The sequence below is a fragment of the Panonychus citri genome, unplaced genomic scaffold (genome assembly GCF_014898815.1).
Source record: "Panonychus citri isolate SS breed McGregor unplaced genomic scaffold, ASM1489881v1 Contig00033, whole genome shotgun sequence".
Lineage (NCBI taxonomy): Eukaryota > Metazoa > Arthropoda > Arachnida > Trombidiformes > Tetranychidae > Panonychus > Panonychus citri.
Genome location: NW_026515438.1, coordinates 490,715 through 517,037, shown reverse-complemented (window position 1 = coordinate 517,037; position 26,323 = coordinate 490,715). Strand labels below are relative to the sequence as shown.

The window sequence follows — 26,323 nt, the reverse complement described above, 5'->3', positions numbered from 1 at the left end:
ATTATCATTAATCATCATTCATCATCATTATCATGTTTAACTTTATTTACTTGGAGTTTATCAAATTAAAAGTGACACCAAGAGATAAATTGTATTAATCAAATTCTCATTTCAATGACATCTATTGGAAAATGTTGAAAGTAGAAAAGTTTTTTTTTTCTTTCGAAAAAGTTATTACCTTTTATCCAAATTAGGTGTCGCTACTTTTTATATCGAGAAAGATATTTCGATTATGGTTCAAGACTTAGAACTTTTTGTACGCATGTCGAATTTTACCTTGGAATACCTTAGAATAAAGGGACTTCGATAACTCGATTCGAGACTCTCACGAAATTTGGGGCCATCTTTCTTTCTTCTCTACTCTCCTTCCATCATTCTTTTCTTTGTACATTTCTCTCTCTTTCTCTCTCTCTCTCTCTCACTGTTTCTCTTTCTCTCTCGATCTCTTTTTTTCTCTTTCTCTATCTGTCTCTGTCTCTCCTCTATGATGTGTCTACTCTTATAATAAAAAGGGAAAGTAATGGATCGATGATGAAATAAAATGGCCGCATCTTGTGCCGGTTTACGCCCATACACACAAATTGTTTACTATTTTGCGACAATTGTTCAGTTAATTTCATGGAATCAAGTGATCTGCGAGCACAATAAAAGATGTAAGTAGAAACAATTAAAATTCTGATGAAAAGAAAAAAAAATTCGATTCCTTATACATAAGAAAATCCAACATGATATTCCTATCCTTCCCTGTTATCTTCGAGTCTCAGTTCTCATGCTTTTATTTTCCTTCATATTCCTTTCATATCGATTCTATTCTGTCCAGCATTCTAATATCTATTTCTGTCTCTTCCTTTCTTATCCATAGATCACATGTCAACCCTTTGTATGAGGGAAAAGTACACACCATTGTCCAAACAAATCGATGGGGCAGTTATCACATCTTCTCGAGATGAAAACATGAATTGTACCTTAACCTTTCAAACTGAACTTGTCTCACAACGATTTATGCTTCGATTTGATGATCTTCGCCTTGACTGTTATGATCATCTTTATGTTTATGATGGTGATGGTTTCGCAGGCCAATCAAAAGTATCTATCTAATCATCGTAATCAGATTTTCCCCTTAACTAATCTCTCATTTCATTTCATATCTATTCACAATTCTCAAAGGTTAATCTTTCTTGTCGGAGTACACGAGGAGATTACGGGTTAATCTTTTTTCACAGTAATTATATTACTCTAAAGTATCAAACTGACCAATGGAGCCAATCGGGAGATGGATTTACATTGGTCATCACTGCCGTCAGGGATACTCGTAAGTGGACAATTTAGATAACAATATATTCAATGAAAACCATAACCAATAGACACACATATGATTTACCTTTACTATCAATTGGAAATGTTGATATGGAGGCAAATGAAATAATCTATTGGTGAAATTCATGCTCAGTGATATTTCACCATCCAAATATTCAACTGTTTCAGATTATGATAATACTTTGTATTCAATTATTTAGATAACAGTGAGATTTTTGCTCTCTCTCTCTCTCTCTCTCTCTCTCTGCTGATGATGAATTCAATTGTTTGATGAATTCTGAATATTCTTGAATAAGAGAAATGAATACAAGTTGTGTGCGATTATAATAATACTTGGATATCATTTTCATCCATTGAGATACAATGATAAAAGATGAGGAGATGAAGATGATGATTCTGAAGGAAATATATATAAGATTCACAAGTAATCATGAAAAGGTAATGAAAGTTGAGAAGCTTTTATTGTACAAGAAGAGCTTTATGGTTGCAATGATGATCATGATGATGATCATCATCTCATGATACTGATTCTTATGTTGTTGATGATGATGAGAACGATAAAAACAGTAAAGATTCAGAATACTAACTAAAAGATTCGAGAACAGAATCTTTTCTTTAAGTTTCTTACAAATGAAGAGAAATTTTCAACCAAAAGAGACTTTTGAAAATATTTTCCAATCTGAAACATGTTACCAGAACTTTACCAGAACTTCACCATGATCCATTCTCCACCATGTTACATAAATACTTTTGCTTTGGTTTGCTTTTTTTTTCTTTCTTTTTTTCCTAATAATATAACAATAGAAACTTAAGGTTTTCCAAAAAGATATTCACATTTCCATCCCAATCTCTCATCTTTAATGATGAGAGAAAGGAAGATAATATAATCTTCATCTTCTCTCTCTCTCTCTCTCTCTCTCTCTCTCCTCCTACTCGGTTTATGAGCAGAGTTTTAAAACTGATAATGATCATGAAAATCGCGATTGTAAATATACTGATAGAGGAGAAAAAGATTCATTGAAATCGATGATACCAAAAGCCATTAGAAAAACATGATAGAAAAAAGTTCCAATGAAAAAAAACACAATCATGAATCAGGATGATTTTAATGATGATGATGATAATTGATCAATACCAGATAGTTTAATCATGAGGCTTTGATTAACTCATCTGATTAATCAAGTTTATATGCAGAAAGTTAAATTGTTTGTATTGAATAATGAAGTTATCAGACCTTGGGCTTTTTTTGTAAGCCTGTTTACAATTAATGATTGTCATTAAATTAATGATTGTATTAGATTAAAACTAACTGTGCATATATCATATCATTATGTTTTCCCTTTACACTTTGCAACCATTGGGCTGGCAAACTAATTAAAATTGATTAAATAATGTGTCACGAATTACAATTTAAAAAAGTGATCCTTAAAATTAAGTTATCAAATTGGTTAATTGTTATGAGAAATTCACATCTGATTAAAGTCTTAGCATTATATTATTAAAGTTATACTGATCTTGATTTCAATCAGTTTTATAATATTAACAATAACTATTGATATGGAAACATTTGATTCAGAACTTAATTTTTCATCATTGATTCAGATTCTCAATAATATTCATGAAATTGACTGAAGATTATCAAATAAATATCATGATGAAATTACGATGACATGAAACAGAAAGTGAGAGAGAGAGAGAGAGAGAGATGATTTATATGATGAACTAATGGATAAGGTGATATTCATTGAATTGTAACTAATGATATCAACTCGTGAATATATTAGGTTGTTTCATTTGGTTTTGCACCATTTTGTCAAACGATTTCTCGACTTATCGGTGGTCTAGAAGATTTTTCATTAACTTATTTTAAAGCTTAGATCCTGCTTATTATATGATATATGTTTCATGTCTTTGCGAAGAAAAGTTTAGGCGAAATTAGCGCGAGAGCGGGAAATTCAAAAAATATGCGTCTCTTCTTAGTTTTTCGAGGTTATATAGATTTATGAGTGGCTCAAATTTATTGTAAACTAACGAATCATCAGATAATGAGTATTTTCACTAAAAAAAGTTTCTAAATTTGTTAATGAAAGTCTCACAAGAAAGTTATGGCTTAAGATCGAACAAAAATAGCCTCATTGCAAATTTAAGAAAAACGCGTTGCTAAAATGAGATTGATTTGATCTTTTTAGATTTATCGTGACTCAAATAGCTAGTCAACATTTCCAATCCACAGACACTACCAAATATTGGCGTTTTTGTACCAAAATTAATGAAAGAAAGACAAAGTAGATTTTCGTAAATTTGATCCACGTGACCTATCGTTTTCCGATAAAACAATTTATGTTAGAAAAGTCACAATTGATGCTAAGAAACGTCTCTGTCTCAAAAAATGAGCTTAATAACTAATAACAATTAGTTAACCAATTTATAAGTAAGCGCGCGCAGAACCAAATGAAACAACCTAATAATTCATGAAAATTTTTTACCATGAAAAGTAAATTTCAAAGGATTTACCTTTACTTTTACTTACCTGTGATCCAATTATATCAACTTAATACTCTGCCCTTTGACTGTTGGTTTATTGGTGAATAAAACACCAATTTCCAGGTAAAATATCATGATATTAACATGAGATAAGAAAGATAAATATTGTAATAAGATGTTGTTTCATGATGAGACCAGAACTTTTTTTTTCTGTCTCCTTCCCCTGATACTTGATACTGAACATTAATCCTTTTACATCAATCGTAATTGTTTATCCAACCTTAATCATCAAACAAATGATTGGCATCAAATTGCGTAAATTGTTCATCAAATTGCAATTTGTTTTCTATCATAAACCAATTAAGATCTTGTTATCGATACACACACAAGATTCGTGAATGTTTATCAATCTAGATTAGATTATAATATAAAGTTAATTGTGATAATTAAAACTCAATTAGCTCTAGTAACAAGATTGAACAATTTATCTTGTAAATTTTACAACAAAAAATGAAAATGATTCAATTTAGTTGATGATAATCAGTTGATTTAAATATTTGATTTTCTTGGAATCACAATTAACTTGTTTTTATGATTAAATTGTTGTTTATTTTGATGATAAGTTAATCAAATTGTCCAATTTTTTAATTTGCTCTTGTAATTGGTAAATTAAAATACACAATTAATTTAATCGATTAGTTTTTTCAACTATTCAAATGATGAAAAAAAAAGCTATTAAAACTTTGATTGTTATAATTAATTTGCAATCTAAATGTCAATCCAATATTTTAATTGCTCTGGGATTGATCATCTAAGCTTAACAATTACATTGACTATGTTTTTTGGCTCTAAATCACAATTAATCTTATTAATCCTAATCAGATACTTTTGGGCTTAATCCAATTCCATATAATTACCAGATAGTCAATAGGCAATGATTTTCAAAGTGAATTAATTTGATTCCTTGAGATTAATGAGAAGTCATTAAAAGCTATGATAATTATATTGATTAAATTAGTGATCTCCTGATGACAATTAAGCTTAAAACAATTAAATTATTTAATCCAATCAATTGAATCACTTGAAATTCAGATGAAAACCTTGAGGGCAAACAAAAATTAATCAAATATTCAAAAGCATCATGATCAACTCAATCAATTCAGTGAATATATTAATAGTTGAGCTATTTTGATTGTGATTAATTTGTGCTCATTTGAATAGTTTAGATTATTCTGATTCCTGATTAATATAAAAACCAAGTGATTAAGTTAATCAAGTAAAAGTCTAGACTCTAAAGTGACATGATAATAACAGTAATCATAATGATAATCTCACTTAGGTAAAAATCTGATTACTGGACAGTGTCACCTAATTCTGGTTGAAGGTTATCATGAGTATCAGAATTTTCATTTCCTGAGATTTAATAATAAGGAATAATACATAAACTCATCTCTCATGGATTATCATGGAAATTCAGAATTCTCCTTATCTCCTTAATCTCTTACTAGTCTATTCCAATGTAACTAATTCATCTTTCTCTTGATTCTATTGATTATTCAAAGGTTAACCTTTACTCTCTCTCTCTCTCTCTCTCTCTCTCACCCGTAACTTTCATCATCATCATTGATTAATCTCCTTCTGGGTTTATCTTTTATTTTCATCATGATCATCATGAAAATGTCCCCAGTTGATTCAATAGATTTTCATCTGATTACATATAATCATAATTACTAATCAACATTCATTTTTGCCTACACACAAAAAAAGTTATTATTATTTACTTCACAATCATTAATTAAATTCAACTGCAACCATCATGAAAATCATCAAGATAATATAATCAATAATTGTGATACAATTGTCAGGATGATTTAGTTGATTTTCATTGAGTAGCAATCAAGTTAATAACTTAAAGGTAAAAGTAGCTAAAAGGAAAAAGTCAAACTCAATCTAATCATAATTAGCCATCAAAACCATTAATCACAATCCTTAACACTTTTTAATCACTCAACTAATCAACCTTGATTGTCCACATACATATCCTAGTACATTAATCAATTAGTTCATATTGATATTTGATTGTTACCGTTCTTAAAATATTGTTCACTGAGCATTTCAATCAATTATTGCTCTTTACAATAACTGTGACACAATAACAATTAACTAATCATTTGTAATCAAAGATAAAAAAGGAAAGAAAAAAAAATTTCTTCTTTTTTTTGTTTTTCTCCATTTCCATTCAATACCTGAACTCTAAGTCTTTTACTTCATGATATTCATAATTCATGATACCTTTTACTTTTTCTCTTCCCATGTATTGGATAAGATAAAAATTCATATGAGTCTATGAACTTTTCCTTTGCATACTTAATACATGATGAAAATACATATTCTCATTGTGTATAAATAACATTACATGTCCTTATGAACCCATTTTTTGACAATTTTCTTGTACACTCAGTAGATATATTATCGCATACCCTTTGTATTATTACCTATTATTATTTATTATGATTATCATTTTCTATCATCATTAAGATGTCTCTCTCTCTCTCTTCACCCAAATAGCTCCCATGAAATCCTCCCACCTCTTTGAACACTCACTCAATTTCATCATTTAAATCAACTTGAAATTATTATTAAATCTCCAATTAACTTACATGTTACATCTTAATGATAATAAGTTATCATGATTTAAGTTTTCCAAATTAACTTTATTCTGAGTATAATAATATGTCACTTAATCGTTATCACTATTAAACCATAATAGTAATCAGGTTAATTCAGTTAGTAAGTAATTCAGGAATCTCAATATTATTAGTTTTTACTTTTAATTGAATGGTTTAAAATCGTGATTAAGTTAATTGTCTTTGTAAGGTCTCGTTATTTTAGCTACTGGTTATTTCATTTAAAAGCTTGATTGTTGTTGATTAACTTGATCTGATTGGACTATGTAAATATTGAATTGAAATGTAATATTTTGATTAGTTTGGATTTTGATTCTAATCAAAACTTGTATATTAGTTTAATGTTGATTTTCTTGATTACCATTGGAAAATGTTTCGTGATTAAACTAATCAGGAAAATTGATTTTCATCATGTTGTGACTGATAAATTGCTGAGTAATATTAATCAGTAGATTTATGAACAAAAAAATCATAAGTTGATTAGTTAACAAACTTTAATCAACTTTTATAAAAACTTTGTTGATCTAATTTAAAATTTAATTTTTTCCCATTTTTGGTTAATGTATTTGCTTTTATTTAATCAAATTAAGCTAATTGTTATCAGAAAATAATAATATTCATAAGTGATTATCATGAGATCACACCCATTGCCATGATATTTATCAACCAGATTGATTCACAAGCAAACAATTAATTGTATTGATACAAAAGCAATCAAAATTTTCATAATGATTAACAAAACATTGTGACCGATCAAATTAGTTAATTATCAGTTTTATCAATAAGTAATAGTAAAGTTTATCATCAGGAACAATAAGCTGATGATATCGAACTGATTTAACAAATTGTTAACTTGATAAACTAACAAGAGAAAAGTTAACAATCGTATATATCAAACAATATAAACTAGTAAATAGGAAACAATTTATTGTGATAACTTAACTAGTGAGGAAAAAAAAGTTCATTGAAAAATCTGAACCTTTTGATTTATATAAAAGTTCAGATGAAGTTAACATTATCCTTGATTAAACCAAATATCAAATTTAATATATTGCCTTTACCTTTCCCTGTATCTCACTCAATCATCAATGATCATTCATGAACATCATGAAACTCAATATATTTCATCATCATCATCATTTTACTCTCTCTCTCTCTACATCATCTTATTGTGTCCTATCCATATTTGTCACTCGATTCTCTTTGTCCTCTGTACTTTTGGAGTTAAAAGTTGACAGGGGAAAAGTCATGAGTCTCACCATGAAATTGTGATTTATCGGTTCAAGAATTTTCAAGATGAAGAGGTTACTGTTGTTACTTTTTATTTGCTTCATCATGATGATGATACTACACCAACAGGGATGATAAGAATGAAAATAAGATGATGACTAAGGCAAAAAAAAACAGAAAAGAAAAGAAATAGCTTAAAGTATCTCAACCTTTACTGAATAAAGTTCATTGTTGATTCCAGTCCAGAGTTTGTTTTCATCATGTTGATTATGTCCAGATAATCTTGACCAATGGATAATAAATTTCCAAGGTGCCAAAGGTTGAAAAACTTTTGCATATATTATATGATAGAAAGTGTATTACTCTTGAAGCAGAAAAGGATTATCATTGTGATGATTATTCAAAGGATAAGGATATTAAAATAATAAGATTAGTCTTTACTAAATTAAATTACCAATTACTAATCACCACCTAAATTAAGTTGATCAATTTGATTGAAATTTTGAGATCCCAACACTTCACAAATTGTTGGTTGACTTGTAATTTTATTTACAGTTGATTATTGTCTTTATTTTCAGGGTTTCAACAAATTCCCTGAGGCCTTTTTAACCTACAAATATTTGTATGAATACTAACATCATTTAGGTTTTTCATCCTCATCCCTTATCTTCATCTTCATGCAAATAACAACAATAAAGTTCAATTGATTCATTTATCCTCAAATCCATTTCTCACCTTTTAATCCCTTACAGTTTAATCATTGAATATGTTGATTATCATCATCTCGTATTAGTGATGATCAATTCTGATTTTAAGTGTTTATCATTTCCAGTTGATGAAGATAAACTTTGCTTACATGTAAGTTACATATAATAATGATGATGATTATGATAAATTGATATTGATATTGTTAAAAAGCCAAAATAATGTTGATGTTTTCATTGCCTCAGGCTGTTAACCCAATTCCTTGAATTCATAAGGTTAGATGATAATAAGACACAATAAGATTTCATGTTATCATCATCATTATTTTGATTATGATTATTTTCAACTTAAGGAACAATAATTTCACCAAAAATCTGTTGTAACGGTTTTTTCTTATCATCTTCCTAATACTTTACCAATAATATAATAATAATATCATCTTCAGGTCACATGATGATAATAATCACGATAACAGGGAGATAAAGATGAAATATATCATCAGGGAAAGAAAAATCCTCAGAATCTGAATGACGAAAAATGTTCATGTTTTTTTCATCATCTATTGTATATCCTATTACTTTATCTCATCTCTCTCTCTCTGTTCATGTTTTTGATACACTTTGTAGGATTAGAAGGTCAGTCAAGAGTGGACAGTAGATATTGAGACACTGAGAGATCTGAAATTTATCCTTTTCAATCAAGTTCATTTCCTTCCCAGTCTTGGAAGGTTTTCTGCTCTCAGGGAAGATCAAGAAAGAGAAGAAAAAAATTATACCTCTGAATGAGAAAGAGAGAAAGAAAGAGAAATAACTATTTTCATGATTCTTTTCCAATTGATATTGTTCATCATCATCATTATTTCAATTTACCTGAAAAAATTGCGCTGAATCTTTTCTTTACCCTGATTCATGGTTTCCTATTCTTCCTCTCAGGTTGAAACTGATTTAATAACATGTATCTTCATAGAAAATGTTACCAAATCTATTATTACCTTACCGGGAATCTCTCATTCTAGATCACCCTGTATCCATCTGGCTAATATTTATTATCATTATTATTAATCCTTAATCTGATTGCTTTGAGAATAAGAGTAAAAAAATAGTTCATTCGATCTGTAATATCGTCTTAAGTTGATTCACTTTTCTTTATATATACTAATCGTCTAATCTGATTAATTTAATTCATCTTGAAACCTGAAAGTTTTATGAGACTTGAAAAACCCAGAATTATGGTAATACAATTTAATTCTGATTCCAAATGATGATGAAATTATATATTATATCTGATAGAAGATTTGAAATTTTATCGACCAATTTTCTTAGGAGAAAAAAAATTCTAAATTCAGGATGATTATCTTTTTTCCATTGATGAATTTGCTCAGAATCTTTTTTCATTCTCATGATTTTATCATGTAACTTTGACCATCTTTTTAAGTGGTCAGTTTATACAATATTCATGAATCGTAATTGGTGATTGGTGTCTGATTAATGATTCAAATTCATGATGATGATGAATCATTAAGAAAAGATTAAGACAAGGTTAATCAACAGAGTGAATTGATTTTAATTTTATTTTTTTTACTTTTTATTCAAAAAATAATAATAATACTTGTAAATTTAATTTTGATCAAAACTCTGTAAAATTTTACAAATTTTGAATCAAATGAAGTTTAAATTCTATTAGGAAGTTTATTTTTCATATCTTTTAGAATGATTACAATGATATGATCGGAATCAAATTTGACTTTTTAAGATTTGAAAAGAGCTGAATTCAAAGATGTGTGATCATTGATATGAGATCAAAAATAGTGGAAAAATAAGAAAATTTTTGAAAAATGATTCGAGATCAAAAATATTGTGATAATTATAATTGATACGAGATCAGATATGATTAATCGAATCATAAATTCAAAGAATTGTTGAATCAAGGAATCATTGTTATCAAGGAATCATTGTTCAAAGAATCAAAAATGAATGAATGAATGAAATAATATGATTGAAAGAAAAGAAAAGAAAAGAAAGTTATTGATATTTCTCAGGACTTATCACTTGTTTTCAAGAAAGGTAAGATTATGAAATTTTTGTACTGTGGATAAATCTTGACTCTTGTTGAAAATAAACATTTGATTTCATCATGGAAAACTAAAGTATATACTTTCTCTGTTTCTCAGTGACTTGAAATAGTAGTCATGTTCAATTACTGATAGACAGTAGTGAAACCATAAAGTTCTGATCAGTTTCACTACGAATTTGTGTCCAAGTAAAGCAATCATCTCCAGTTGAAGCGATCCCTAGATTTCCATGAAACTTCCATCTTAAGCATTATGATGCTATCATTTCATGCACTTGTCAGAGCTATAATCAACTGTAGAATAGCGAACTTTATCTATTTTGACACATACATTGTCGATAGCTTCTGGTTTTCTTTGTTATCCGATATTGTAATGAAAGAATCTGGCTGATTGTTTGCTTTTTGACAGATCCACTGAATCATCTCTTTGGTAAGTACAGCAGTGGTTGCTTCGTCTCTTTTCTCAACTCAAAGTAGAGCCTTTCTTGTTCGCTAAGTTTCCAGGTTGACATTTTTGTTCTTCATTTCTCGATACTTGAATTCGTTCAAAAACTCTGACCAGAGCTTGAGAAACATTTGATGATCTGTTGACACTATCTTTAAAATTCCCATCTGATTCTCTAACGGGTATGATGATACATTTGAATTCGGACCAAGACTTTTAAAGAATCTGGAAGATGAGACATAATATGTATAATTATATGTCATGAAGTTATTCCCATAAAGGCTTTGAACACCATTTTGAAATTCATCGATAAGCATAGTGAGTTGAACAATAGCTTCATGTGTAACTGGTCCCTTATATGTGCCAAATGATATAATTTTGATTAAACAGGAAATATGATTGATTACTTTCAGTTAAAAGACCTTTGGTACACGGTAAAAAGTAATAACATAAAAGCTGTCATATTCAGACGATTTCAATATTTAATGAATTCAAATGGTCTCGTAGGCCTCGTGAAATCAGATGGAACTTTTACTTTGTTAATCGACGACTAATCTCGAGCTTGAAAACATTGTGATTGATACCATCGGCCAGTAAGGTGTTCGCTGAGTCGCGTTTGAACAAGATCTCATCACAATTGACCGAAAGCCTACAAGAATCATTGAATGCATCGGTTCAATACAAAACCATCAACTATGTTGAAGTCAGTGAGAGTAATTAGAGGTGAAATCCAATTATTCCATTGAATCTTTCAATCATCAACCATCTCATTGTTCATCACTGACTCCGTGAATCGAATAAAATCTGATTTTCGCCTTTTCATTGACATCAATGACTCACATGATTCAAAGGATAGTATCTTGCACCATCGACGGTAGAAGCTTGATGAGGCACCAATCAAAGTATGATTGTATTGTCGAGTGTTTCTCAAATACGCGCGCATTGGTGCATCGTACAGCAATAATGATGAAAAGTCGCTTTTTATTGATCAAATTTCTATCTTCCATTTAATTGGTACCGAAGAAATCTTCTCAACTCTTCTGAAACAGGTCCAAGAAACTTTCAACTGGAGGTTTCTTTTTCCCACAAATGCTAAAATTCTTTTTTCTCAAAACTGGACCAGCTCATTAATTGTAAAGAAAATGGGAAAATCGATATTTTTGAACTCTTACTTGCATTCACCTCATCAGCATGTAGGGTGAAGCGCTTTTCACGAGTGTTTTCTGCTTATTTTCAATGAAATAGCTTCTTGACAGTTCCAAATATCAGGTAAAGCTTCAGCTTGATTTTCTTTCACCCAATCATCGTCACTCAATGAAGCAAGAAACTCTTCCAGCTGATTTTCAATGGTATGTTCATGAAATAAGAATCTGGTTTCAGGTCTACCTATGTGAAACATTTTCATATATAGCTACCAAGTTTTCAGCTCACCATAAAGGGCCATGAGCATGTAGTTTCTGACATATCACATAAACTTGAACTTTATTTTGAGATGATTGTTTGTCCCAAAAGTATCTCACATTAGGCCTTCATTTGTTGTTCACTTTGAGGTAAATCTTTATTAGAAGATTGAAAGAGTTGATGATTTTTTCTGACCCAAGATTAACACCGACGAAAGCATTGAAAATAGAAAAGCGTCAAAATACTCTTTGATTTGGAATCTTGGTTTCTGCACGATTATTTTCTATTGATCTATTAACAACACTATTTTCTTGGTTAGCGAAATTGATGTCAAACACTGGAGATGAGTTGAAAGCACAATTTCATAATTTGATGGGAAGCTTGTGGTAAATCACTTATGTAATTCAATTGTCGGGTCGAAAACACTTTTTCTTTCTACGCTTAATTTTCTTGGTGTCATATCGATATTTTAGTGAAACTAATACAAATTTATAAAAAACAATTAATAAATTTGAAATTAAGAAAAGAGAATGAAAATCAAAAAGCTTGAGCTTAAAGAATAGAACATTTTGTAAAGAGAATTTCCGGTCATTGAGCTGATTTTCAGCTAATTGAAGCTTATCAAGAGCTTCTAATCTTATATTCATCAAGTAGAAGCTCACTGTACGCTTACAGTGAAAGATCGGAACTTATCTGTTTAACTTTCTGCTATGGCAAAATTGATTATTTGTATTATCAAAAGAACATACTTTTTTTGGTTAATTAGTTTTTGTATTTATGTGTTCAATCAACTTAAATTTTTCCAATAAAAGTGTCTTTGTATGGAAAATCACATAGTTTTTGATCAAAAGATCAAGAACAAAACAGCCACCGAAATATATTAACAATCAGTCAACTCTAATCGGTTCATGGTGCTCACTCATGGCTAATCAAAAAGTGTTCTTCTGTTAAAGTGAAAACTCAAAATAAAGAGTTTAAAACTGTTCCAATTTCTTTTGGGATTGATAAAAACTGATTCCATCGACAGTTGACGAGAACAATTTGACAAGAAAAATATTGTCCAACTAAAATCAACGATCAGGATGACCCATTACCTGTTATGCTGGTCGCTTTCGGTGGTAAGTTGAGTTTATCAGTTTCTTTTTCTAATCAATTTTTCATATCTTTGTTTCTAGATGATTCGAATTCATTGTTACCTAAATATTCAAAGTTTTGTGAAAATACTCAGAAAAAACTGCCAATATGTGATAAAACGATAAAACATTGGATAAAGTAATAAATCTCCATGGAAATTGGTGATCAGGCAAATTTACCACCAGTAACAATGGAAAACTTCTAATACCTTTATGGCTAAGGCTATTTCAATTACTACAGAGACAAAATCATTCAATTCTGAAGTTATTGATTTGGATTCATCTGGCGAAACCTCTGATACAACCGAGTCAAGAAAGTGCTCCACAGGAATCAGTGAAACATTGAAAGATGATCCATTGAATTACATAAATCGACAAGAATGGTGATAGTGAATTAAAGTTATTTCATCTTAGCAAAGCTAAGTTAGTGATTGAATCAATGAAACGTGAACCAAATTTGGAAGCAAAAGCAAACTCTTAGAAAGTTCATCTCTATTTGACTTTTGTTAAAATTTCATATGAACAAACAAGTATTGATTCCGATCTGAGATCAGTGACGCTGGCAACTTGCGGATCATTGAAGAAACCGATCAAACATTTGCAACAAAACAAATGTGGTTATTGAAGGCATTTTGCCTTTACCAGGAAAAGGTTACAAAATCGCAATGGCAATCAAAGAAATGCAACAAGACGAACGAAAAAGTTGCTAAACATACTGAGTCATTTTGTTCGTCATGCTTTTTTGATCACTGGATTGATAATGTTACTGTGCGTGATTTAATGGTAAAAATCGTTGATTCACATATGGACCATAAAAATCCGATTGTCAATCCATATCAAGGACCAATCAATCTCGGAGAAAAGAGACTGCAAGCTCTTTTTTTAAGTTAACTGTTTTCTGTTTTTAGTTTATATCATTTCTTTTCATTCTCTCTGAAGATCATGTTATTCGTTTGAGCGGGAAAAAGTCTTACGACAAAGCTTAGAAAGACATTTACTAGCAACTTAGCTAAAATTATGTGCAATGAGCGTAAACATTTCATTCTCATTACAAGAAAGGTCTGCCAAAGACAAATGTCCAAATTGACGACGATTCAAAGAAAAGTCATCAAATGAATTCGCCCATTCTGACGATTGAAATATATTTCGATACAGAAATGATCTACGAACCACCGAACTTTGAGAAAAACGTAAGAGAGCAATTATTGAATCGGATGATTCAGGCGAAGATGGAGAAATAGATTCATTGACTCTCGAGGGTGTTTGAAAGATCTTGAAACGGGATACGATATGATGATGCTAATTATTTCGAAAATGATGGACAAAATCACTTGACTGATTCTCTAACTAAATCACCTGCTGAGAACGGAGACTATCGATGGGATCCAAAGAAGCTTCAACTGACAATGTCCAAGAGCCTAATATTGAACCTGCTTTGACTGTTACTGCAACACCTGAAGAAACAGTTCAAGAGGTTAAAGTTTTTGATGAATTTGTGGTAAATGAGAATCGACAACTACCGATGAGCCTGAACTGGATGATTTTCTCACTTTTGATGTGAAAGAAGAAAAAGTCAAGATTTTGATTTTCATGTTTAGATACGCCTATCGATCTTACGAAGATAATCAATCTAAACAGGTGAAACAATCATGAGAAAATATCCTCTCAACAATCAATGAATCTTCAATCAATGGGCCACAATGAATCTTCAATCAATGAGGCCACAATCAACGAATCGCCAATCAATGACTTGCCCATAATGATCTCCAATCTTGTGATGAACAATCTTCAGGTTTCATAGACGAAACTCTTCCAGGATCACCACAAAGCTGTTCAACTCCAGGAGAAGTGAAACTTCGTCGATCGAAGCGAAAAAGATCATTAGCCTCGACTGATTCAATCGGATAATATCAAACCAAGTTCATCTAAAATCGCTAAAAGTGATAAGATGAGTGCACCTAGTCAAGATCTGAGAAAAGCCCCCATTGACGAGATGTAGTTAAAAGATGAAAGATTTTCTAGAAATTCATGGTATCAAGAGTTGATGACAAGATATATCCGACATGATTTTGAGCTTATCAAAAGTCTCCTTGAAATCAAAGGTGAACGGAAGTCTGATTATCTCAAGAATATGTATTTCCGGCTTTTTCATCTCATTTTTACAAAACTCTCCTTTTTCAAGATAAATGCATTTTTTTGTTTAAATCAATTATCTCCACAAATAGCTCACCCTTATCAATCTTTTTTCTATTTATGTTCATTTATAATCAATAATTTTCTAATCAACTTTTCAAATCTCAAAGGAAAAAGTCTCAAAAGTCAAAAAACATAATTAATCTTCAAAATATATATTATCTTCAAATCAAATCAATTTTTTTCAAACATTCGTTGATCTTTTTTGCAAATCAAAGTTCTTCTTACTGTTTATTATCAATTAATTCAATTTTGTTAACAAAACTAAATCAATTATAGTTTATTCTTTGTGTTAAAAGATTAATTTTCTTTCTTGATTTTTGTTAAATAAACTTCTTAAAATGAAAAAGCTCTTTTCCCCAAGATCTGTAAACAAATCCGGAAGTGTAAGTGTTGAAATGGTAGTTGGTTGTCAACCAAATAAAACTTTCAAACTATTGGGAAATTCGTACAAACCTTTCGGCTCATCAAATGCCTGTTTCAAAGGACCTTAACCAATCTTTGAGCTTAACATCAACATCAACATCAGTTTCCTCATTAGATGAACAAGAAAATTCATTTACACCTTCTCAAGGTTCAAAAGTCCCCTCTTTCATAGGACAATCATCATCATCCTATCTCTTTCGTTCTAATGTCTAACGGCTTAAAGTAACAACATGAAACGCAAAAAGAAGTGAAAGCTCGTTGAAGATGAAGATGTTTTATGACAAAAGAGCAAAAAGAAGTAGCTTCAGTATCGGAGACAAAACTTTACATTCTTCTTCAAATTTGAGTTGATAAATACGACAATATATTCCAACCACTTTTGATCCAATACAACTTAAATCCTTTCAAAGCTTTTGGCTTGACATTACCTTTCGACCATTTCTTCAATGACTCCCAAGAATTCATTCATTCTCAGAATGAATAGTCTATCTTCGTACAAAAATAATAGGAATCAGGTGGTAATTCTTAATTTACGAATTATTGTATCCTAATTATCAATTTTCTCTATTAGAATCAAGTCAAAGCTTCTGGGAAGTCTGAAATGTTATGGAAGTTAATTCAATGCTCAAGAATATTGGAACAGTGCATTCATTACAGAGGAAATATCATTGAGTCATTCCTTAATATCTCAACTACCCAAGCCTTTCATTGTGAGATAAGAGAATTCATTTCATTGTTGAAAAACAATTCTATGTACAAGAAAAGAGACCAAGGGTGGAAAGGCTGAGGTCAACTTGTGGGCTCATCGAAATCCAATCTACCCGGTGTAGTGATTGCCCTTCATCTTCACATCATCAAGTTCTTCAGTGAAATTAGACTCGAGTCAAAGTGAAATCACCTTCAGCTCAAATTTTCTTCGATCGAATGTCAAAGGAGTTAAGAAAAATTTACAGCTACACCAGAAGAAAGGTTGCTGCTGAACGAAAAAGACATTTATCAAATTATAATATTGTTGCAACTTCGATCTCATTGATATAATTTATGGAATAATCAAAGTTTTGAAAACAGAAAAGATGATATTCATGAATCTTTTAACTGTAGTACAAAACTGATGATACATTCAAGGATGAAAACAAGGTAAAATTTAATCCCAAAGAGTTAAAATAATTGACTATTCTATTTTTGGTCTTTTTCATGAAAATTATATATTTAGAAGGACAATTGAAGTTGGTTGGATAAATATACATTTGCAACTTCAAGATCTAGAGATACCCATCAAGTCGCTTATCGGTTAATAAAGTATTCTTTTCTGAAGAATATTACCTTGATACAACACTAGGTAGTGAAATTACTTACATAGTGACATTAAAATGATGCAACACAGGCGAAAAAGTTCCTCTATCTTATAAATGGTTTCTGATCCATATGAAGCTCCTTTTGAAGGTGAATTGAGCCAGTAGGAGAACGTGAGTTTTCTGTTTCATAGTAAGAATCTTTTTATCTATTGATTTCCTTAATTCTTTCTTTCTTGCATTACAGATCATGTTTTCAGACTTTGTGGAAAAAAAACACACACCTGAAATGGAGCTTCGTGATAATTTGTAAAACCTTGAATTACGTCAACAATATTGCAAAAACAAAAGAAAATACTAAATGTCACTATTGAGAATGATTTGTACGAAAATGACAACAACATGAATTTGGATGAATCACTTTTAAAGAAGACGACAAAGACGATGATTTTCTGAATGACATTATTTTGATTAATTTGATTGCAACTAAATTTATTAGATTTTTCATCTCTTCATTTATTAAACAATGTAACTTTTTCTTTTGAATTTTTGTCGTTTAATATTTTCACGATAATGAATCAATCTATCAAAATTTTTCATTGATATTACAAATCATTGAAACTTTGATTCTTTGATATTATGAATCAATGATATACAAATCATTGAAACTTTGATTCTTTGATATTATGAATCAATGATATTACAAATCATTGAAACTTTGATTCTTTGATATTATGAGATCAATGATATTACAAATCTTTGAAACTTTATTCTTGTATGAATCGATAAATCTCCTATGTCCTTGATATTATGGACCCTGATACAGTGAATCATGGCGAAAACATGATCGATGATAGCACAATATAAAATCTGAGTCTTTGATATTTACAATCTTGATTCTATTGTTGATATCTTGATAAAGATGATGATATGATTTATAGAAAGATTTGAAAATTCAATTGTATATCAATGAACTAAATTATCTATATAAGATCAATCACTGATTCGAACTCATTCAAATTTGTTCTCTAGTTTTTTTAATAATTTATTAAGAGATTTTTATTAAATAATTTTTATTCATCATTTATTAAAATATTGTTGGTGATGAATAAATTTTGAATAAATCATTGTTGATTAGGTTACACTTGATTTACCTTGAGAAAAGTGATCATCTTTCTTAGGACTTTTCGAATAACTTTTATTTTCTTTCCTTTACTTTTCGTGTTCGTCCAATAATAATAATAATACTTGTAACATTTTCTATGGATGATAAGGAAAAGGAAGAAGATGATAAGTCTCAGTATCTCTCTCTCTCTCTCTCTCTCTCTCTCTCTCTCTCTCTCTTTTTTTACATGGTTTTTATCATCATTATCTTTTATCTTTCATGCTCTTTTCGTTACATGTTACCTTAAATATATCAGAACAAGTTATCGATCGTTCATCATTATATTTCCTTGAATCGACCCGAATAGTGACTTGATAACATCTCCTGACCGTTCATATAAAAGATAATAACAAGAAACTTTAACAATCAGAGAGAAGAACCAGAAAAAAAGAAGATACAAAAGTGACTGATGATGATAATATAGACAGAGAATTAGAAAGAGATGGAAGATAAATATCATCAAGTTGAAATGTTCTCATTGTCTGAACCAGAATTCAATTTATCATGATAAATCAGTTCGATATCTTTGATCATCACCATCATCTCTCTCTCTCTCTCTCTCAAAACTGTAAACTTTATTTACAACAAACTACTGACATGTTGTCACAATTAGTTTAATTGTGTTGAACAAAAAAATATTGATAAATCAAATTTTTGATTGTAAACTTAATCCTCCTCTCGATATCTGTTTGATTGTGTGTTAATGATTACATTCAATTAAATGATTAAATGGATCGTTTAAATTGTGATTGTGTTAATGTTAATTTCATTGGGATGATTATGATGATTACTTGCTAATTGTTACCTGAGAAATTAATAATTTTGTGTGTTGGTCCTACAAAAGCAACAACAACAATCAACTTAATCCCTCTGATTGAACTACTGATTTTTTTTGTATAAATTTCATTTGTTAATTGGGATTATAATCAAAATAACAACAACAATTGATTACCAGTCTCTACAACAATTAGTTAATCATTTGAGCATTAACAATAACAATAATCATAATGTTGATAGTTAAACATTAAATTACCTTAACTATGAATCAATTATGATGGTTGAGTGAACAGAATTGAATCAAGAGTGGAAAAAAAATTTCCTCCTTCACCATGGAGAGAGTGAGTGGGATTTTCTCATCTCATTCATAATATTATTATCATTGGAACTTATTTCATCATTAATCATGCTCAATATTGAGTAATACTTAATTACTATTTCCCTATTTACTAAATTAGTGCTTCATAAACTGAATCAGTTGATTACAATTAGTGAGTTTGTACATCGAGAGTCTCATGTTTCACTTTAACTGTATGTGATTAGTACAAATGATATGTTATGATAATAGTATCATAAATAGTGATAACAATTAACAGAAAAACCTTTTTAATTGAGCAATTAGTTAATTTACCTTGATTCCATGCAGAGTTTATATCTCGGATTTAATTGTGATTGTAAATTGTTTGAAAATATTGATTAGGTAAACCTTTTTGTTTATCAAAGTAAATTGTAATTACTTGTATGTTTATCAGCAATTTATTGATTACTATTGATTTAATTTAATAGTTACTGTTGTTGCTATGTTAATCATGGATAGAGAAACGGAAATCCTCTTGATTATGATAACAATTTGATCACATTTAAATGTAAATTACGATTAATTCAATTTGATTATAAAAGTTTAATGTTATTTGACGTGAATTTTAATTATGGTTCAGTAAAGGATTGAAATTTTCGGGTTAATATATTTGGTACACATTGTATTTGGTATTAGACAGATGAGGATGAGGATGAGGAGGTGATATGGATGAGGATGCTCATGGAAATGAAGATAAGTGGGAGGAATATCAATTTTTTGTTCAACTTGGATGAAGATTGTTTTTTACACAGAAATATCTTATGTCAGAATTGTTCAGAATGGTTTCAAGTCCAAATGGGAGTGTAAGAGAGAGAGAGGAGATGAAGGGTGGATGATGATGATGAGAAGGAAGATGGAAAAGTAAACGAAAGATGTAGGATGAAATTCTGAAGGAAGACGAGTCATAATAATAGAAACTGTCAAAAGCAGAGAGGGAAAAAAATTCCACGAAAATTATCGAAAAACCAATTGATTAAATCCACAATTCTGATCAAGAGTTTTCTTATCATTGAATCTTTCTCCTGAATATCATCATCATCATCTTTAAATGTATCATTGAATTACCTTTAGACTGAAAATTGTTAATATAATTTGATTTTATCTCTTTTATCAACAATCATAATTGATAATAATAAATGCGAAAAAAAAATTCATATCGATGGATAAAAAAAAAGTAAACCAATAGAAACCATTAAATCAACAGAAATCATTTTGAAACATTTCAATTCAATTACAATATCATGTTATCATATCATGTTGTTGATGTTATCAAGTGTGATTCAGGATGAAATTTATTCTGATTTGTTGCTGTCATTCATGTGTTTATTTGATTAGCCATTTGAAAAGGGAATCAAAAAAATAAGTTTATTCAAAGTATTGATTAAGTTAATCATTGAAAAAAAGTAATATCAAGTTGGTGAGGAAAAGAAAACACAAAATGGTTACACCAAGAGGGGAAGAAAAGTTCTGATAAATTCTGATAGTAATAATAATAATATAGAATTTGAAATTCGTGATGTTTATCCTGGTGTAGAAATGTAACTTTTTTACCCTGAAAATTTATCGCTTTTTTTTGTTCACCAATGATAATGTTTTACTGTTCTGAATTTTATCATCTCCATGACGAGATAAACTCAATTCTTGATAATAATAATTCTGGGATTTCAGCCAATTCTCATATATAAATATCCTGAATAAAAAATAAGTAAACATGATAAACCTTTTTCTCACCATAAATACTATGCTTATTATTAAGTTAACCAGAAAAATAGAAAGAGAGAAAGAGAGAAAGAAAGAAAAAAATTCGTTCCCATGAAATTGAATAGAAATGAACATTTTCTAACTGAATTGCCATTTGAAAGAAAACCCCTCAGGATAAAACGATGAATTTATGATATTCTTTCATCATAAAGTTAACTCATGTTTCTCTTAATCATCATAATCATCATTTCTCTCTCTCTCTCTCTCCTTTTATCCAAAGTTCTCAATTTCCATCATCAATCCATTATTTTCTTCATCATCTCAATCATTATCTTCTAAAATTATGACTTTTTTTCTCATATTAATTATTTATTGTGATAGAAAATAATTCACTCCAGATAATGAGAAAATCCTGAAATTCCTTATCTTATTTTCATTCCTTCATGATCCATGTCATTATCATGTCCATGAAAAGTTCATTGCCATTGAATTCATAATTATACTTGAAACTTAAATCGAGTAAAAAAAAAGTTTTAATTAAAATGATGACCAAACCTTATGAGTGATAATATTAGTTTGGTCATCTTTTTTTTCAACTCATTCTGAATTCTCGGTATCTTGTCATGATAATTTGTTCAGCTTATGATAATTGTTGTTGGTCATTTCCTTATGCAAATTATATCATCATCATGATGATAATTAGCGTCACGAAAACTGACCAGAAACTAGAGTAAATCCTTTTTTAATTACGCTTCCTCTTAAAGGAGGAAATGAGATTAACTGAATTGAGGGAAAATTTTCAAAAAATTTCAGGGGAAATTCAGGTAAAAGAAGAAGAAGAAAAGTTCCAAATCAATATCTATCTTCTTATTCTGATAGAATGTATGAAAATTATCTTCATTATGATAATCATCATAATAGGATTTTGTTATATAATCGTTCATCTATTATCATAATCATAAATTTAGAGAGAGATAGAAAATTTTACCTAGGAGTTAACATGGATTCCATAATATTATCCTGACAGAGATGATAATGAATGAGAAAACTGGTAAATAGTATTAAAAAAAAGCCTCAATTTATCATTCGGATGATATTAATTCATACACATTAAAATAACATGATGACCATTGATAAATAGTTATTCCTATTTACATGATGAAAAAGTTACTTTGTCATTCTCATAGTAATAATTGTACAATTTTTTGGAATCAAGATCCTCATGAGAATTCAGTTTATATCAAAATAATAGAAGGTAAAGAAAAAATTGTTTCATAAAGATAAAGAGATATTCACTCACTTAACTCAAATCTCCATGGAAACTTAATATTCCCTCATCAGTATTATCATCTTTTCATCATTATCCAGTGTGTTTACCTTTTGCTTACCTGTATTATCAACTCAAATTCAATGTATCATCATCATCATCATGTCCATTCTCACTTTCTCTCTCAGAGTATTATCATAATCTTATCATGAGAAACTGAAACGGAAACTGATTCCATTATTATTAATAAAATAGCAACTCTCATGAGTCTAATGTTTATTTTACATCTCGACCATCAACTGATCACAACAATTAATTGTCTAAATATCTTCACATATTGGGTTATATGGTTTTCTAATTTCTACCTTTACATTAATTAGTCTAATTGTTTTTCTTTTCTTTACTTTTCTTACCCAATCAGCTGATTGTCGGAGTTTTAAATGTCAAAACACTTATTGCATATCTTATGATCTTATTTGTGATGGAGTTGATCATTGTGGTGATAATAGTGATGAAACAAATCCAACATTTTGTTTGTGTAAGTATTTGCTAATTGGATAATCACAATTAATCTGATTCTCTCTCTCTCTCTCTCCAATTTCAATTAAACTCAGAGAAACAATCTAATGTATATTTACACAATCATCAAGATGAAAGATAAACACAAATAATAATAGTTTAATTTACCTTTTCAGTTGATTAATCTTCTGATGACCATTACTTTTAATTTCAACTATTCTCATCTTCAAATGATCAAAGGGATTTCAGAGAGTTAATCTTAATCCTTATAACGGTAATAGTTTTCATCTCCCTCACCTAAGTGATCAATAATTTCTAGTTTCATCACTTGGTTTACTTTTACTCTCTCTCTCATCATCGTCATCATCATGATTATAGTGAAAATATAAGGTACCAGAAACTCCCATTGACTCATTTATCTAAATCAGGATAATTTATTCACAACAGATTCCAAGCTGAACTTTTTTTTCACCATTAATATAACGTGACACTAACCTGCCAGTGGATAAAAAATAAAGGGATGAGGATGATCATCATATTCACAGTGATAACTTTTCATAATTGATGATTATCATGATGAAGATGATGAGAGGTGACAGTTTTTTTGTGCTTTCATCATCAGTAAATAGTTAGTTAATTGTAATGGATAATCAGCTTGATCATCTAATTGCTTTTGGATAATATGAGGATAAGAGACAGATTATTAGTAGATTATTGTGATTATCGTTGATTTTGAATAAAAATATGAAAGAAAAACAAAATTTTAACTTAATTGTTACTCTTAATTGTTTCCATAGCTGAAGAAGATGAAACCGGATCAATTTTAGGTCTACCAATATCAATTTTCATAGGCCTAGTAATTACTGTATTCCTTATGTGTTTAACGTGTGTTTTAGGTGAGTAATTTGTTAATTGTTTACAATTTAAATTTCCAATTTGATTGTATTCATTTTTTTCTCATTCAAATTGATTCAATTTCAATCTCGTTGTTGATTTTCAATCAGTTTTTTTTTCATATAAACAAAATTTACTTGATTAAGTCTCATTTCATTATTATATTAATAGGAATCAAATTAAATCATTACAATCAATTTAAATCTGATTGCTTGAAGCTTTAATCATAATCTTCTCATGATCATGATAGTAATTAAATTATTACAATTTGAATTTGATTTCTTCATTCAATCAATTAGATTAGGATTAATTTGTAGACTTAAACTCAATTATAAACTTTACCAGTTTGCAAGTAAATTGAAAATTTGAATTTTTTAGTTCGTTTCTTGTTCTGATCAAATGGATTAACAATCAATTCTTAATCTCTCTAACAGGATTAGCAATTTATCTGTGTAAACGTGAACAGCAAATGCATCAGCAACACCAAAGGATAATACTTCATCAAGCAACCACACCTATTTTAGCTCATCCCGCCTCATATAATGGTAAGTTAATCACAACAACGATTAACTGATTGCACGGCCATGGTTAATCTTAATCCATGGTTTAACTTTTCATTGTGTCCAAAAATTATTATAACTTATTGACTTTTGCTATTGATGGTTTACCTAAAACTATGATCAACCTGTATGATTAACTGATTTATGATTTTAATAATAAAACAAAGCAAAACTAAATGAAAATTTTTTCGTCATCTCTGTTTGTTTTTTTTTCATCATCTTCTAATCCACTTTTTAATCCGTTAATCGGTTAATCTTGATTAAAGCCAAATCGACGACATTTGTTTAAAAATTGATCACCTTTCAATCAACGATGGCTCAGTTTTATCAAGCAAATTGATAAACAATTAAAGGAGACCTGTTGTTGATCATTTGGTAAATTTGATTGTTGTCATTTAATTGTTTTCCAATAACGGATTATAATATTATCTGTTGGATTATCTAATCGAGAATTCATTTATCTTTCCTTTCACAATTCTAGATAAATGCAACATGGAATTCAAATTTTGTGTATTCGTGCCTTTAACCTGTTGATTTTTTTTTCTGAGAATTCGTGATCAGCTGAGACACTTAAATGTCGATATTAATTTTTTATTTTTCTGTTTTTTTTTCGAGAAAATCATCAAACAAAATCTTCTTGTTGATTTCATTCATTGATTCTCAATTGTCACATGAAACTTTCAGAACTTTTTCTCTGATCTATTATTATTTTCAAATGAACTTCGATAATTACTCCCAACAATATTGGATAATGACGATAATATAATGGATATTATTTGAATGAGAAAATCGTGATGGAAACATTTTCGACATGTAAGTATATGAGTGAGAATTTCCCGCTTAATGAACATTTTATCAAGTTATTAATCTTCTGATATTTTCTATTTAAATAGTTGATACACAATAGATGGTAATCAAAATCGATACTTTCATCGCTTTTATAACCATTAAAGGAGCTAAATTCGGGAAATTTCACAATCTAGAACAATTAATTGATTGTTTACTCATTTGATTGGCTCTGTTTTTCCTCCAGTTATTATCCAATGTAAAAATATCAACCCTTTATTATCATGGTGGTTGTTGAAAGTTAGATTGTTGTACAATTTGATTGAATCAAGACAATCAGAGTGTTTATCAATTATCACTCTGACCTTTTTTACCATAATTATGATTATTAATTACAATAGAAATTGTGAAAATTAACTTGATTGTTTTGATACATATTATTTTAATTTGTTTGATTCTAAGCCGATAAAGTTATGGTTAATGTATTTACGTTTCAGTTGAGAGACTTTGAGTCCGATAAACTTTGTATTCCTTCAAAAGGAAATGTCCAAGTTGACTTATCGACCGATCTACTCGATTGATGTTCAGTTCGTGGTGATACTGACCCACCGACACTCAAATGCACCAAGACTTGTCTCTATGTCTTTCTGGTTACGATAAAAACTTTGACCAAAATTCGTAGAGTTTTAGATGACCAATATTCCAACGATCGCCAATTTACAATCCATTCTGATTTCTCTTATTATCCAACAGAATCTCTCAACAACACGAATCTCAATCGGCGATTTCATGAGTACTTCATGATAAAGAGAGAAAGGAAGAGAGAAAAAGATAAATTTCCAAAAGAATGAACCAAGATTCTAATGAACGTGGAATAGAAAATATCATCATCGGTCCATCGAATCTGAACCAT

General features: G+C 29.5%; 1 protein-coding gene across 2 annotated transcripts; it reads left to right on the top strand.

Moving 5' to 3' along the window:
• Positions 1-320: 320 nt before the first annotated feature.
• Positions 321-26,323, top strand: LOC128397465 (uncharacterized). 2 transcript variants are annotated; one of them, XM_053358193.1, is made up of 9 exons: positions 321-653; positions 863-1,086; positions 1,168-1,312; positions 23,073-23,189; positions 23,968-24,066; positions 24,499-24,609; positions 24,891-24,999; positions 25,106-25,437; positions 25,518-26,323. In XM_053358193.1, exons 1-7 carry the CDS (start codon positions 542-544, stop codon positions 24,911-24,913), a joined length of 831 nt encoding a protein of 276 aa, XP_053214168.1. In that variant the 5' UTR covers positions 321-541; the 3' UTR covers positions 24,914-24,999; positions 25,106-25,437; positions 25,518-26,323. The 2 variants fall into 2 exon arrangements, with proteins under 2 accessions (XP_053214168.1, XP_053214167.1); XM_053358192.1 differs by lacking the exons at positions 24,891-24,999; positions 25,106-25,437; positions 25,518-26,323 and having other exon boundaries at positions 24,499-24,807.

Excerpts from the sequence above, each read along its gene's own strand:
- LOC128397465 (XM_053358192.1), top strand. The coding sequence starts at position 542 with ATGGCCGCATCTTGTGCCGGTTTACGCCCATACACACAAATTGTTTAC. Across the intron at positions 654-862 it reads CTGCGAGCACAATAAAAGAT|ATCACATGTCAACCCTTTGT; the intron begins GTAAGTAGAAAC and ends TCTTATCCATAG. Across the intron at positions 24,067-24,498 it reads GTGTTTAACGTGTGTTTTAG|GATTAGCAATTTATCTGTGT; the intron begins GTGAGTAATTTG and ends TCTCTCTAACAG.